The sequence below is a fragment of the Equus asinus genome, chromosome 22 (genome assembly GCF_041296235.1).
Source record: "Equus asinus isolate D_3611 breed Donkey chromosome 22, EquAss-T2T_v2, whole genome shotgun sequence".
NCBI classification, from domain to species: Eukaryota; Metazoa; Chordata; class Mammalia; order Perissodactyla; family Equidae; genus Equus; species Equus asinus.
Window position 1 is genome coordinate 38,650,171 of NC_091811.1, and position 13,749 is coordinate 38,663,919.

Consider the following 13,749-nt stretch of genomic DNA (forward strand, 5'->3'; position numbering starts at 1 on the left):
AATGTAAATCCTGCCAAGCCTTTTCCTATGCTATATGTACATTTTTAAAACAATTGTATGTCACTTTACACCATTATAACCTATTTTCCCCCACGTCGTTTATTTTTGACAATTTTCTCATATTAAAAAATTTCTCATATTCCAAATAAATTTTAATGGTTCTATATTTTTTGTTCACATAGATATAACATAATTTCTATTGATATATTTTAATTTGTAATCTCAAGAATATCAATGATGGGGCCGGCCCTGTGGCCAAGTGGTTAAGGTCACATGCCCTGCTTTGGCAGCCCGAGGTTTTGCTGGTTCAGATCCTGGCTGGAGACCTAGCACCATTCATCAAGCCATGCTGAGGCAGTGTCCCACATGCCACAACTAGAAGGACCCATAACTAAAATATACAACTATGTACTGGAGGGCTTTGGGGAGAAGAAGGAAAAATAAAAAAATTAAAACATCTTTAAAAAAAAGAATATGAATAATGAGTCAGATCTTTAAAAAACCATACACAAGAAGTGTAAATTTATTACATTCCTGCTGTCATTGGAAAAAGTCTCACTAAAGGGTCTTCATGTTTATCTGAAAACAGAAATTGAATATGGGTAACAATAGTCTTCTGAGTTGACTCTTACTTCTACTTTAGCTCGTGGCCAGGGGGATTCCCACAAGCAAAACAGATGCATTTCTTATCCATTTCTCAGATAAGGAGCTACCTTTTTACTCTCTACTCCCTAATCTACCCCAACAAGAATGTCGTTTCCTTTACTCAAACAATTATTGAGCACCAGCTATTTGCTAGGCATGGTTGTATGTTTGGGAAATAACAGCAGTGGGGCATAGTTGGTGTGACTGAGGAACAGCAAGAAGGCTGGCATGGCTGGTGTGGAGTGAGCGCTAGGGAAAATGGTAGAGGTAGTCAAGGAGGTAGCCGAGAGCTAGATCATATAGCATCTTGTAGGCCAATGTAAGGACTTTCACTAAGAGTGAGTTGGGAAAACATTGGAGGATTATAAGCAGTGGAGTAACGTTACCTGAATTAGTCACTTAAAAATGATCCCTCTGGTTGTATGAGTAAAATAAACTAAAGGAAGTCTTGCATCGGAATGTTATGGTGGAATTGTTGAGAAGTAGTTGGATTCTAAACATGTTTTGCTGAAAGGCCCCAAAATTAACTAAACCTGATGTGGAAGAAAAGCCAAGGATGACTAAGAAAATGGCTTGAGCAATTAATTAGTAAAATGGAATTGCCATCTACTGAGATGGGGAAAACCGATGGAGGAAGAATTTGGAGGCAGGAGTAGGAAATCAAGAGTTGAATTTTGGTCGTGTTAAGTTTGATCTGCTAAGTAGATATTCAAGTGGAAAGGGAAGCAATTGGATACATAGTGCTGGAGTTCAAAAAAGAAGCTGAGACAGGAGATATACATTTGGGAGTTACCTTTCTATAGATGATATTTAAAGCTAGGGATTCAGTGAGATAACTCAGGTAAAATATAAAAGAGAGTCAAGGACTGTGTCCTGGGACACTTCAACCTTTAGTGGTAGAGAAAATGAAGAGCAATCAGCCAAGAGACTCTGAAGGAGACCAGTGGGGTACGAGGAGAGTCAAGGGAAAGTGGTTTCCCGGAAGCCAAGACAAGTGAGATTCTGGAAGGAAAGAGAGCTCATCTGTGCCAAACACTGCTGTTAGGACTGAGAAGTGACTATGGGATCTGGACTTGTGGAGGTCATTGGTAGCTTTGGCAAGAACAAAGTCTTACGGGAATGGATTCAAGAAAAAATGAGAGTGCAAAAGGGGAGACAGTAAGTAGAAATACATTTTACGGAGTTTTGCTGTGAGAGAATAGAGAAATTAAAGTTTTCCTGGAATTCCATCCCCATCCTTTACCAAACTAGACGAAGTCCCTGTGTTTTGTATTCTCACTACACACCGTATTTTCCCTTCAAAACTTAATATAGTTATTTTCTTCACATATGTTTCTATATGATTATTTGGTTATTGACCATCTCCCACTAGACTGGAAACTTTACTAGGGCAGGGACTGTCTTGTTCATTGCTGAATCCTCAGTGCCTTAAACTAGGCCTGGCATAAGTGTAAACCATTTGTTGACAGTGTGAATAATTAAAGGCTTAACCATGAGATTTTATTCCATTTTGTTTATGTTAGTCCCCTATGGTAGACTTTGACTTAGATAATTTGAACTTGATGCAAATCTCCTTAGTTATCTCCTTGCAACACTTCTCACATTACGAGACTAAATGAAATAACATTTTTTGTAGAAATAGCTCTCCAATTGTATTCCAATTAACATTTATCTTAAGGACTGGAGCAATTCTAATAACTATTCAGAATTAAACATAATTGCAAATGTTTTCCCCATGATACCTAATCTCTATAACTTGCAATAGTTCTCAGTTTTCATAATGCTATCAGTGCCCTCACCCAAACTACAGGCAAAGCATATTTTTCAATAATGTGGTTACAATAATATTTATGAACTATCCATTAAATGAGTAAAAAAAGACAACTAATTACTCTTTTTTTTCCTAAAGATCGACACCTGAGCTAATAACTGTTGTCAATCCTTTTTTTTCCTTCTTTTTTCTCCCCAAATCCCCCCAATACACAGTTGTATATTTTAGTTGTAGGGCCTTCTAGTTGTGGCATGTGGGATGCTGCCTCAACATGGCCTAATGAGTGGTGCCATGTCCACGGCCAGGATCCGAACCCTGAGCTGCAGAAGCAGAGCATGCGAACTTAACCACTCAGCCATGGGGCTGGCCCCGAGAACTAATTACTCCTTATATTAATACATTAAGGAAATTAATTTCAAAAGAGAAAAACTTCTTGAAACTTTTTTATGCTAGGGATAAAAACTTCCTACTGTATTGTTATAATATGCCAATTATCCAGAAAAATAGTCAAAATTCTTAGGTGCTATAAGAAAAAATGAAAAATTTGATCAATCTTTTGCTTTATGTTGGTTTAGTTTGAGGCCTTTACAGATTATAGAAATCATAACCTTAAACATTCACTTTTTCTTCTTCCTTAAAGCTGACAAATGAAATAAAGAATTCCAATCTGTTTACTTATTTGATAACATGTATTTCCCAATAAAGCACAATAAAAACAAAAACATACACAAACACACATGAAAAAAAAAGCAACAGATTTACCAGAAATGTGAAAAGAATATCTCAGAGAAAATTCTTCCATGGGCAAACTCACATTGTATGTGAAAATCAACATCATAAGTGGACCACGAGATTTTAATGAAGGTAAATCTCCTTCACATAATTTTCCCAGCCAAAAAAAAAAAATTCTTAGTATTCATTGAGGCAAACATTATCAAGCAAAGAGGAAAAAATCCTATTTTTGAAACCGCAAATTTATATTGTTATCTACTCTCAACAATATAAAAATGGGAAAATTAGGCAGAATAAAACTCAACTAGAATTGAGAGACAGATGTTCCAGACTTCTGAGTCTGACCACTTCCAAGGAAGGGGTTCTTAACCAACCAGGAGACAGCATCCAGATCTTACAACGTCTGGAATACTTAGGGAGATCTTTTTAAAGCTATATATTATAAGAGAAGGTAACATGGTCTAGCTAGGTCCTTAGGGAACTAATAAACTACTCTTGCCACCAGACTGAAATAAAATAATCATGTAGAGGGAGTATATTTGAGCCTTAGCTATATATAACCTTCACTTATCCACAGCATAGCCCAAATGAAAAAGAGGCAAGCTGTAATAATGGGCATGAAAGTCATACCCATTAGCTGATCTAAGTGAAATTTTTTAGGCAATAATAGTTCTTAGAGGTCTCCTGTGACTCAGAATCCTAAGGCTAATTAGTAATGATTTTGTCCAACCTCACACTACCCCTGGATTTCTAAAGCATCTTTCAGAAGGCGATGGAGTCTAAACTCCTTCAGCGATGGTTCTCTCTCTTGTGAAGCCGACTGCTAATAGCCAGAACCATGAAGTTCTCTGTAGCTGCTGGCTTAATGGGTCTAGTTCAGCTTCTAGAACAGAACATGTTTCTTTCATCTCTTGCTTTTCACAGTTTTAATATGAGAATGTTTAATCATTCACTGGAGAAAATTTGGAGAATTTTAAAAAGTTACTCATAATCTTGCAATCTAGAAATAGCCACTTAAACATATTAGTATGTTTCCTTTTAGACCCTTATTTTAATCATATATAGCATTTTAAAAACATTAAATTACACTATGTAGTTTTTTATCCTGGTCTTCTCACTTATTAGATGTAGAATTTTCTTGTTTTATAAAAAAGTTATGTGAAAATATTTTATTTAGTGGCCACATAACATTTTATCCTATGAATTTACTATAATTTTCATAAGCAATTTCCCACTTATATTATTTTTGAATATTTTTTGGCCCTTATAAATAACACTAGCTAAATAAATACCTTGTATATAAATGTAATGCATATTTTTAATAAGTATGGCTAAAAGTAGAAACACTGAATAATAGGTTATGAATTTGTAGCTTTTGAAAAACATTTCTGTCTCCCTCCAGAAAGCATACTACATATTATACCTCAACAATAACATGAAAATATGTCACACTGCATTTTATTTACTAAGTGCAATCATTCTTCAAAATCTTTTCGTCAATTAAGTAGGTAAAATGTTTTTCTCATTTCTGTTTGAAACAGGCTAAGTAATTTTTCTCATATGTATTTATTTGTCTATGAATTGCTTGCTCAGGTCACTTACTCATTTTTCTATTAAGGTATATCTCGGAAAATTGTAATTCTGAATTGTATTTTAAAATTAATTGAACTCACTTTTTTTTTTAAGATTGGCACCTGAGCTAACAACTATTGCCAATCTTTTTTTTTTTTCCCCAAAGTCCCCCAGTACATAGTTGTGTATTTTCAGTTGTGGGTCCTTCTAGTTGTGGCATGTGGGACACTGCCTCAACGTGGCCTGACAAGCAGTGCCATGTCTGTGCCCAGGATTTGATCTGGCAAAACCCTGGGCCGCCAAAGCGGAGCATGAGAACTTATAATTGGTTAAACTCTTATTTACTGTATATTTAAAAATTTTTGTCATATTAGGGATCCTCTTAAATCTGAAAGAATACGCTTGTGCTTTATACTTGAGTCAATTAGTGGTACATTAAAAAAGTCAAAGTCAAGCATTAATTAACAGAAGGTTGATGATTCAAATCTGCTTCCCATGACAAACTATTTCTTTTTTTTTTTTTTTTTAAAGATTTTATTATTTCCTTTTTCTCCCCAAAGCCCCCCGGTACATAGTTGTATATTCTTCGTTGTGGGTTCTTCTAGTTGTGGTATGTGGGACGCTGCCTCAGCGTGGTCTGATGAGCAGTGCCATGTCCGCGCCCAGGATTCGAACCAACGAAACACTGGGCCGCCTGCAGCGGAGCGCGCGAACTTAACCACTCGGCCACGGGGCCAGCCCCCCATGACAAACTATTTCTAAGCTGAACTGTTTACGACACAAGTGGGGTTCTCCTACCTGATGTGCATTAAAAAAAAAAAAAGCCAATTATTAATGGCATCAGCTTTTGGGAAAAGAAATCAGCTTTATTGTGCGAGATTGATCTTCAGGGAGACAGAGGGCATGTGCCCTCAGCTCTGTCTCCCCGATCCAAGGCTTGGGGCAGAATTTATGGGATGAAAGGCAGGCTGGTCTGAAATGTGGAGAGAGATGATTGAAGGCAAGAAGAAGTGAGGTAATTGATGATGATCTGCACAAATGTAGTCAAGTTTCACGCCTCTTCACAGGACGCATGTTCACAAAATGGTGGTGTTACCATGATCTGAGGGTGGAGTTTTTAGCTCCTTGACATCAAAAAGATCATTTATCAAGCATCAGCACAGGCCCAGTTGAAGGGTTGGTGGCCTCAACTGGCCTGAACTGGACAAGCAGTCTCAGTTCCTGAAAAACCACTCTTAATGACTGTTAATAAGATGGGGTCAGGTGAACTGGTCCTGGAGGGCCCACGGTTACAGAACTCATCACACACAGTATTTTCTGAAACAAACATTCTAAGAAAGGTAGTTTGCTATAATGCTCATAGTTTCAGTTTCAAGTCAATCTTAGGAACTATTAAGCTTTTCACCATTACAGAAAAACGGCTCTTTTTAGTAAACAGATGGCCAGAGGATCAACTTCATTGTGACAAGAGACAAAATGAGAAGAGATTTTATTTAAATTGTAGAGTAAGTGATATGTAAATATTCATTAACCTTTCTTATCTATCAAAAGAGGCGAATGTTTAATCCAGTGCTCTGTGTTCTCAAAATCACTTGGGTTAATAGTTTGTCAGTCTCTTGGAAAATAAACAAAAAATCAAAAGCTTTGAGGACCCTGGTTTTAACATGAAATTTAATCAAAGCTGAGTCAAAGATATTGGGGCCTGTAGATTCATTTTTTATAGATTTGAGCTTTTCTAATACTGATTTATAAACATTCTCTATGTTAATTCTCTTAAACCTTTCTCAGAGTTGTTGAAAATCCCAAGTTTGTTAGCCACTTTTTAATTTTGTTTCTGTTGAAGAAAAGTTTTTAGTTAATATAGGAATTTATTGATAATTTTCTATTGGCTTCTATTGCTTTTATATGAGAAGGTCCTTCTCCATCCACAGTTAAGATAATTACCTATTTTTTTCCCACTTTAAATGGCTTAAGAAAAATACTTAACTCTTTAACCAACTGTTCTATGATGTGATGAAGAATATAATTTATACTTCCCCCCCGATTTGTAATGCAAATTTATCATGTACAAATGTCTTATATTTTCTGGAGTCCCTTCTGATCTATTTATTTCCACTCACGTATGTCTCTACTTGTACTGCTATTACTCTGTTTTAATTATCATTGTTTTAAAGTATGTTTTAATGTCTGATAATTTGCCTCGTCATCTGCTCATTTTTTTTCCCTAAAACATTTTCAGCTAGTTCTATTTATTTTAAGGATAAACTTTAGAGATATTATCAATTTCCTCCTCACTCTCTGAAAACAATTCCCATGGGGATTTTGCTGGGAAATACACTACATTTGTAAATTAATTTGAGGTGAGTTAATGTTAATTTTGTCTTCTAGTTTTAGGATATGGTACATTTCTCTATTCAGATCTGTGTGTGTGTAGTTTTACATTTGCATAATACATCTCATATTTCATTTAAAAGTTATTCCTAGTTATGTGGTTTTTGTTGCTAATTATTATTGAAATGAGTTTTTCATTGTATCTTTTAACCAATTTTTATTGGCATGGTTTTGAGGCTATGATTGTTGTATAATTAACATATCTATTTTTCCTAATTTGACCTTAGGTATATGACACATAATACATTTTTCAATATTAAACTATCTTTGCATTCTTGGGATAGATCATATTTGGTTGTGTTAAATACTCATTGAATAATCTGTTGACTTCAAGCATCGAATTAACCCCTAGAGCTTATGAGTCTTATTTGCACATAAAAAGAGTCACAAATTTTGGGGGGAAGGAAATAGTACATATGTTTTATGAACTAATTCTAAGAACAACAGATATATATTTCATTAACATTATAACTAACAAAGCTAAGGCACTCTTTCTCCCTTTTCCTTTATTTCTTTGTTCTTCCAAACTTTGTGTACTGTGACATCCCATTGATGGAGAGGCAATAGGGATACAATAGTCTAATCTTTTCTTCTAAGCAGCACAATTTTAAGAATAGGAATGAGGGGCTGACCCCACGGCCTAGTGGTTAAGTTCAGTGTGCTCCACTTTGGCAGCCCAGGTTCGTGGGTTTGGATCCTGGGCACAGACCTATGCCACTCATCAGCCATGCTGTGGCAATGACCCACATATAAAGTTGAGGAAGATTGGCACAGATGTTAGCTCAGGGCTAATCTGCCTCAGCTAAAAAAAAAAGGAAGGAGAAAGAAAAAAAGGAATGAAAATGTCTATTTCCAATACAAACACGCAGAAGCTTGGTTTCTTTTATGTTGATTAACATGAATTCTCTCATTTTGTTTTCAAAACAACCTCATGAGGCAGTGCAAGTACAGGTATTCTGTAAAGCAAGAAAGGAAGCAGCATAGATAATCTCCAAGGATACTGGGCTCAGATTCTACATTCTCCCCACAAGATGCTATGGCTTTGTTGACGCTAAATTGGCTCAGGAACCAGGAAAGTGCCATGTTTATTAACATTACCTTAAGCATAAATACAAAGATTGCTAGTTCACCTACTTCTGGGATAGTAATGGATGTCCAAAGAATAAAATAACAGTGGTTTAGCAAGACTCTACGTAAGTGGAGAGTGACTTTGGCATCTGGGTCCTTTTTAGGGAGTCAAAGGCAGCAAAATTTCACACGTCCTCTCCCTATGGGCAGTCATCCCATTTCATCAGGAATTTGTATCCTTGACTAAGTAATCTGGGAATTTAAAACACACATGGATGTGCGTGTGGTAGTGATGGTGGGGTATTTCTTCTTGTAAATCACATGAAGAGTAGATATTATTATCCTTATGTCACAAATAAGGACACTGAATCTCAAAAAGCTTTGGGACATTCCCAAAGTCACTGAACTACTATGTGGTAGAATTGAGATCTGGACCCAAGATCCTCAGATTCTGGAACTCTGGACTCCAATATCCCATCACAGTGGGTAATGTTGGTCAGCCAGCCCAGACTCTATTTCCATTTCTCTTTTCTCTAGTCATCTCCCAGTCCAGGGTGGCATGTGATAAATCTGGCCAAACAGACTCAAATCTGCTACAGCATTCTTGGAAATGTATATGATGATATATTATATATTAACATTATAACTAACAAAGCTAAGGCACTCTTTCTCCCTTTTCCTTTATTTCTTTGTTCTTCCAAACTTTGTGTACTGTGACATCCCATGATGATAATGATCCCAAGATGATGATAATCTTCCCTGTGCCTTTTCTTCCCTTTCTCCCCCAGTGTAATGCTAAGAGCTGACATAGCATTATGGAACCATCAGGAAAAGGCCAAGGGAATTTCAGTAACAGCTGTCTTGACAGAATTGAACTGTTGAACAAGGGTGCATCCACCCATCTCTGGATTTCTCTTTCTTTCAATATAATAAATTTAAGTCCCTGTCATCAGGTTTCTGGCTACTATCTAATTGATAAACCCATTCAATGCCTTTCCTATGAATATTATTTGGTCTGATTAATATTATAGTCTAAATTTTCTTGTGTTACATATGTCTAAAACTGCTTTATTTGTCTTTTATTTTTAGTGTTTCTGGGCAAGTTTAATTTAGATATGATCTAAGTAAGCAGCATATAGTTGGGTTTTGTTTTTAATGTAATCTGAGAGAATGTTAGGTTAATCTCGATTACAAATCTAAAAAAATAGTAACAGTAAGGCTGTTCCAGTATCACACAGAGACTAATTTATGTCATCTGTAAGTCACACAATGATTATAAAACATTCTAAGAATATTTCATAGAGGAAAATCAATAGCATAGTTCTTCATGGGAAATTAGTTACCTATTAATTTTTTGTCTGCTCCAAATCCTTCATAAACCCACAGGTGACCCTGACAGGCCAGGGGTGTTGGTTTCACCTGAAAGTTGATAATATCAAGGCGAATGGTGTGATTTAAAGGGGCTAATAACCTCCAGTGGCAGCTACGACACAGATGAAAGAAAGTCAGAAATGCTTTCCAAACAGCATATATTGTTATTTATTTTGTTCAGAATTTAATGTATCACTCAGTGAGTCACTGTTATTCACTCTCTCTTTGCTTCTTTGTGTTTACATGAAAGAAAGATTTTTACTTTAAATTATAACAGTTGAAAAATATTTTCTAATAGTTAATTTGTCAAAAGTTTTAACTAAGTTCATCCATTATGGTGAAGGTCAATCCCATATTATAGTCTAAATTATGATTGGCAATCTGTAAGAGTTAAGGACCTATTCTTGCCTGAATTTGCCCCAAACTCTTCCAAATCACATCAATTCAGTTAGGATTGATATTATGTAAATCTTCAGTTTTCATTTCTCACTTTAAATTTATTCTAACGTTTAATTCAGGGAAAGTCCTCTTTCCATTGTGGCATTTTAAGAACCATTTATTGAGTAACTACTATGTGCCAGAGGCTTTACAGAATTTATTTCAATCTCCGAAACTCTTTGATAGAGATTTGACTTTCCAATTTACCTAATAAATGGTCTCATTTGTTGAGAAAGTACAATTTATCAACAGGGATAATCTTACATTCAGTTTTTGGATATTGAAGGGATTATCTCAAAGTCTATTCTTTAAGGAGAAGAGATGGAAAATAATGCCTTAAGTAAAGTACCAAGCATTGCTGGTTGTCGAGTGATCATTCACAAACTTCTTTCATCATAATAAACATTCCTTCCTCACCTCATAGTGGTTCTGTGAAAATATCTTGGGATCTGTATGATTCCTGCTGGTTTGGTCAGAATAACATCCTCACAAGTGGCCACATGCACTTGGTTTGTACCCTGGAGAAGTTTGGTAGTTTTACTGCTTTTTGGACCTAGCAATAAAGAAAAAAAGGGAATAAGAATAAAACTAATTTTTAAGAGGCTTGTTATGTGTCTTTTCAGATCAGAGCAGTCTGCTTTCCTCCCTAACTGTTTTAGAAATAAGTTAAGAGGAAGTGGTTAGTTTCACTGAAAAGTCTCTATCTGAAACATTTAAAGACACAGAGAACCAACATCTCACCTCTCTCTTGGAATTATCTTTGGCAGAGCCTAGGGTCTAGGGAAGACCATGTGGGAATAACTATAGATGATGCCGATTCCCTGCATAATTCCATCTAAAATGCAACATTCTTAATACAGTTCTTCAGGAAAAAACTTTCATATGATAAGTGTGCTTTTCTTTATTACTCACTTAACATTTTTCAAAATATATCTCTGCAGTATTTCTCGGTGCCAAGGAGAGAAGCTAGCTTTTGGTTACCTATGCTCATCAAGAGTCAAAAAGCCTCACTAGCTATATGTTCTAAAGTGAAATCTGATAACTCTGAATTGCATAGAGTTTACATTTATGATGATAGCATCTAATATTTGCATAGTTTGTTTTCAAAACTCTTTCTAACCTTTTATTATTATAATATCACTTATAAAGAAAACCTGATAGAGAAATAATAAGTTGTCCAGAGTTAATCAGCCAGCTAAGATGTAGAAACCAAATCTTCCAATCCACAACAATTATGGCTGCAGAAAAAGCTCTCTGTGGAGTAAAATCACAATCACAGTCAAAAGCATTATCTTGTAATCAGCATATCTTAGCCATGTCTACAAGTCACAATTCTGGGTGATTTATAAGTCAATCAAGCTATCCACTGAGCAGTTTCTCTTTTGGACCTGACCAATCTCAGATCACTTAAATAGATTTTCCTTTCAAACATAAACTCATTCCCCACAGAAACAAAACTTCTTACAAAAGAATGTAAAAATTTTGAAATATTCCTTAAAAAACCATTGATTTTTAACTTTATAAGATGACCAAACATACCTTGGACTCTAAAGACAATATAACTTATGCCAAAAGCACCTTGCACAAGGGAGTGAAAAGACACCCTCACGAGTGGTCCAGAGCGCATGAAATCATTGGGTAAAGCCTTCTTCCACATAGTCCACCTAAGTTAAAAAAAATAAAATCTAATAAAAAACAAGACATTTGTTTTTCAGTAGTTTCTCTATTTTAGGCATAGCAATTAATGAAACCTATGAGGTAGAAATTTACTCTACCTTGCAAAATGAATAGGGCTCCAGAAGTCAAATGACTCACCCAAAGTCACAGAAAATGGAATGGGGAGTCAGGATCTGAACCCAGGTGCATGAATGCAACACCCATCACAATCTACTATGTCACACTACTCCCTTGAAAGACAGCAGGCAGCAAATTATTTTATCTTTAAAATGACACTAAAGTGCCATTTTTCTCCTAGAAAAGTAACCTACTTATTAAAAATATCTCACTGCGAAAATCCACAGTGGAAAACTTTCTGCTTGAAAGTTTATTCTTTCCCTACAATCAACCTTCTTTTTCTTTTTTTTGAGGAAGATTAGCCCTGAGCTAACACCTGCTGCCAACCTTCCTCTTTTTGCTGAGGAAGGCTGGCCCTGAGCTAACATCTGTGCCCATCATCCTCTACTTTATACGTGGGACACCTGCCACAGCGTGGCTTGACAAGCAGTGTGTAGGTCCACACTCAGTATCCGAATCTGTCAACCCTGGGCTGTTGAAGCAGAACGTGCAAACTTAACTGCTGCGCCACCAGGCTGCCCCCAACAGTCAACCTTCTTTTGATTGCTCTACTTTGAGAGCCGAAGTCAAAGATGAAAGGGAAAATTATAACCATAGTTCTAAAACAACTCAGAGGGTTTATTAAGAAGGTGTGGAAAGAACCTGTGAGTTTCTCAGAATCAAACTCATCTACTATCAAGAATAATTCAGGGAGTGACGTCAGCATCATGGTGGAGTGAGCTCTTCCCTTGGACTCTCCCCTCTAAGAAACAACCATAAGGACATTCATATGCCAACAGAGGACATACATATATCACAAAAGATGTCTGAGAGACCCAGGCAGCCATATCCCTGAAGGTGGTGGTGGGGCTGGATCCTCCAGAGGAAGTAAAAGCTGATTCACAGGAGCTCCGTGGAGAGAGACAGGCTGTGGTAGTGGTATGTACACAGGTGAAAAGGGCACCCGTCCCCACCCAGTACTCCAGCCCCAGAATCATCCAGAGCATGGTACGGTGTGTGTGGTAGTGGTGGTGGGGAAAGTGCACAGGTGAAGAGAGGTGCCCTGTCCCCACTCAGCTCCCCAGCCCCAGAATAGTCTGGAGTACAGTGCAGAGAGTATGGCAGCAGCAGCGGGGAAAGTACATAGGTGAGGGAAGTGCTCCATCCCCGCCCAGCACTCCAGCCCCAGGATTCCCTGGAGCAAGGTGCAGAGAGCTTGGTGGCAGTGGCGGCAGTGGTGGCAGGGAAAGTGCGCAGCCCTAGAATCTTCTGGAACATGGCACAGACCATATGGCAGCAGCAGAAGGGAAAGTGTACAGGTGAAGGAGGTGCCCTGTCCCTGCATGGCACTCCAGCCCCAGGATCGCCTGGAGCACAGCCCAGAAAGCTTGGCAGCAGTCGCGGTGCCAAAAGTTCACAGGTGAGGAGAGGTGCCCTGTCCCTGCCTAGCACTCCAGCCACACTATTGCCTGGAGCAGTGAGTGAGGAAGCAGCAGCTGGGGAAAGGGGAAGTGCAAAGTCCTGCAATAGCCCAGAGCTCCATACAGAGAGACAAGCAGGAGCTGGGGGAAGCACTGGTGAAAGTGAGTACACCTTCCCCTGCCTGGTGCTCCAGATCTGTCACTGATCAGTCACTCAGAGAGAAAACCAGTCAGTGGTCAGAGCTGGGGAGCCCCTGCTCATGCCAGGCCCAGAATACATAGTGCCTGATCCCCACCCAGTGGCGGTACATAGCAGTTGCAACCAGATAAGAGCACCATGAGGAAGCAAAAATCCACTCCATCAAGCAGTATGAGGAGGTATAGTAAATCTCCAGACCAGAAGGAAAGTGACAAGTACCCAGAAACCAACCCAGAAGGCACAGAAATCCATAACCTAAATGACAAAGAATTCCAAACAGCTATCATAAAAAAACTCAATGAGTTAGAAGAAAACAAATTAACAAAAAGACAAATTAACGAGTTCAGGAGCTTCTTCATAAAGGAGAT

General features: G+C 37.6%; 1 protein-coding gene across 1 annotated transcript in view; it reads right to left on the minus strand.

Moving 5' to 3' along the window:
- Window positions 1-9,367: 9,367 nt before the first annotated feature.
- Window positions 9,368-13,749, minus strand: part of OVCH1 (ovochymase 1) — a 48,799-nt gene continuing 44,417 nt past the window's right edge. Inside the window, 5 exon segments of the mRNA XM_070495176.1 lie at window positions 9,368-9,375; window positions 9,523-9,662; window positions 10,406-10,541; window positions 11,528-11,620; window positions 11,623-11,652. Of these exon segments, the coding sequence (XP_070351277.1) occupies window positions 9,368-9,375; window positions 9,523-9,662; window positions 10,406-10,541; window positions 11,528-11,620; window positions 11,623-11,652 (407 nt within the window).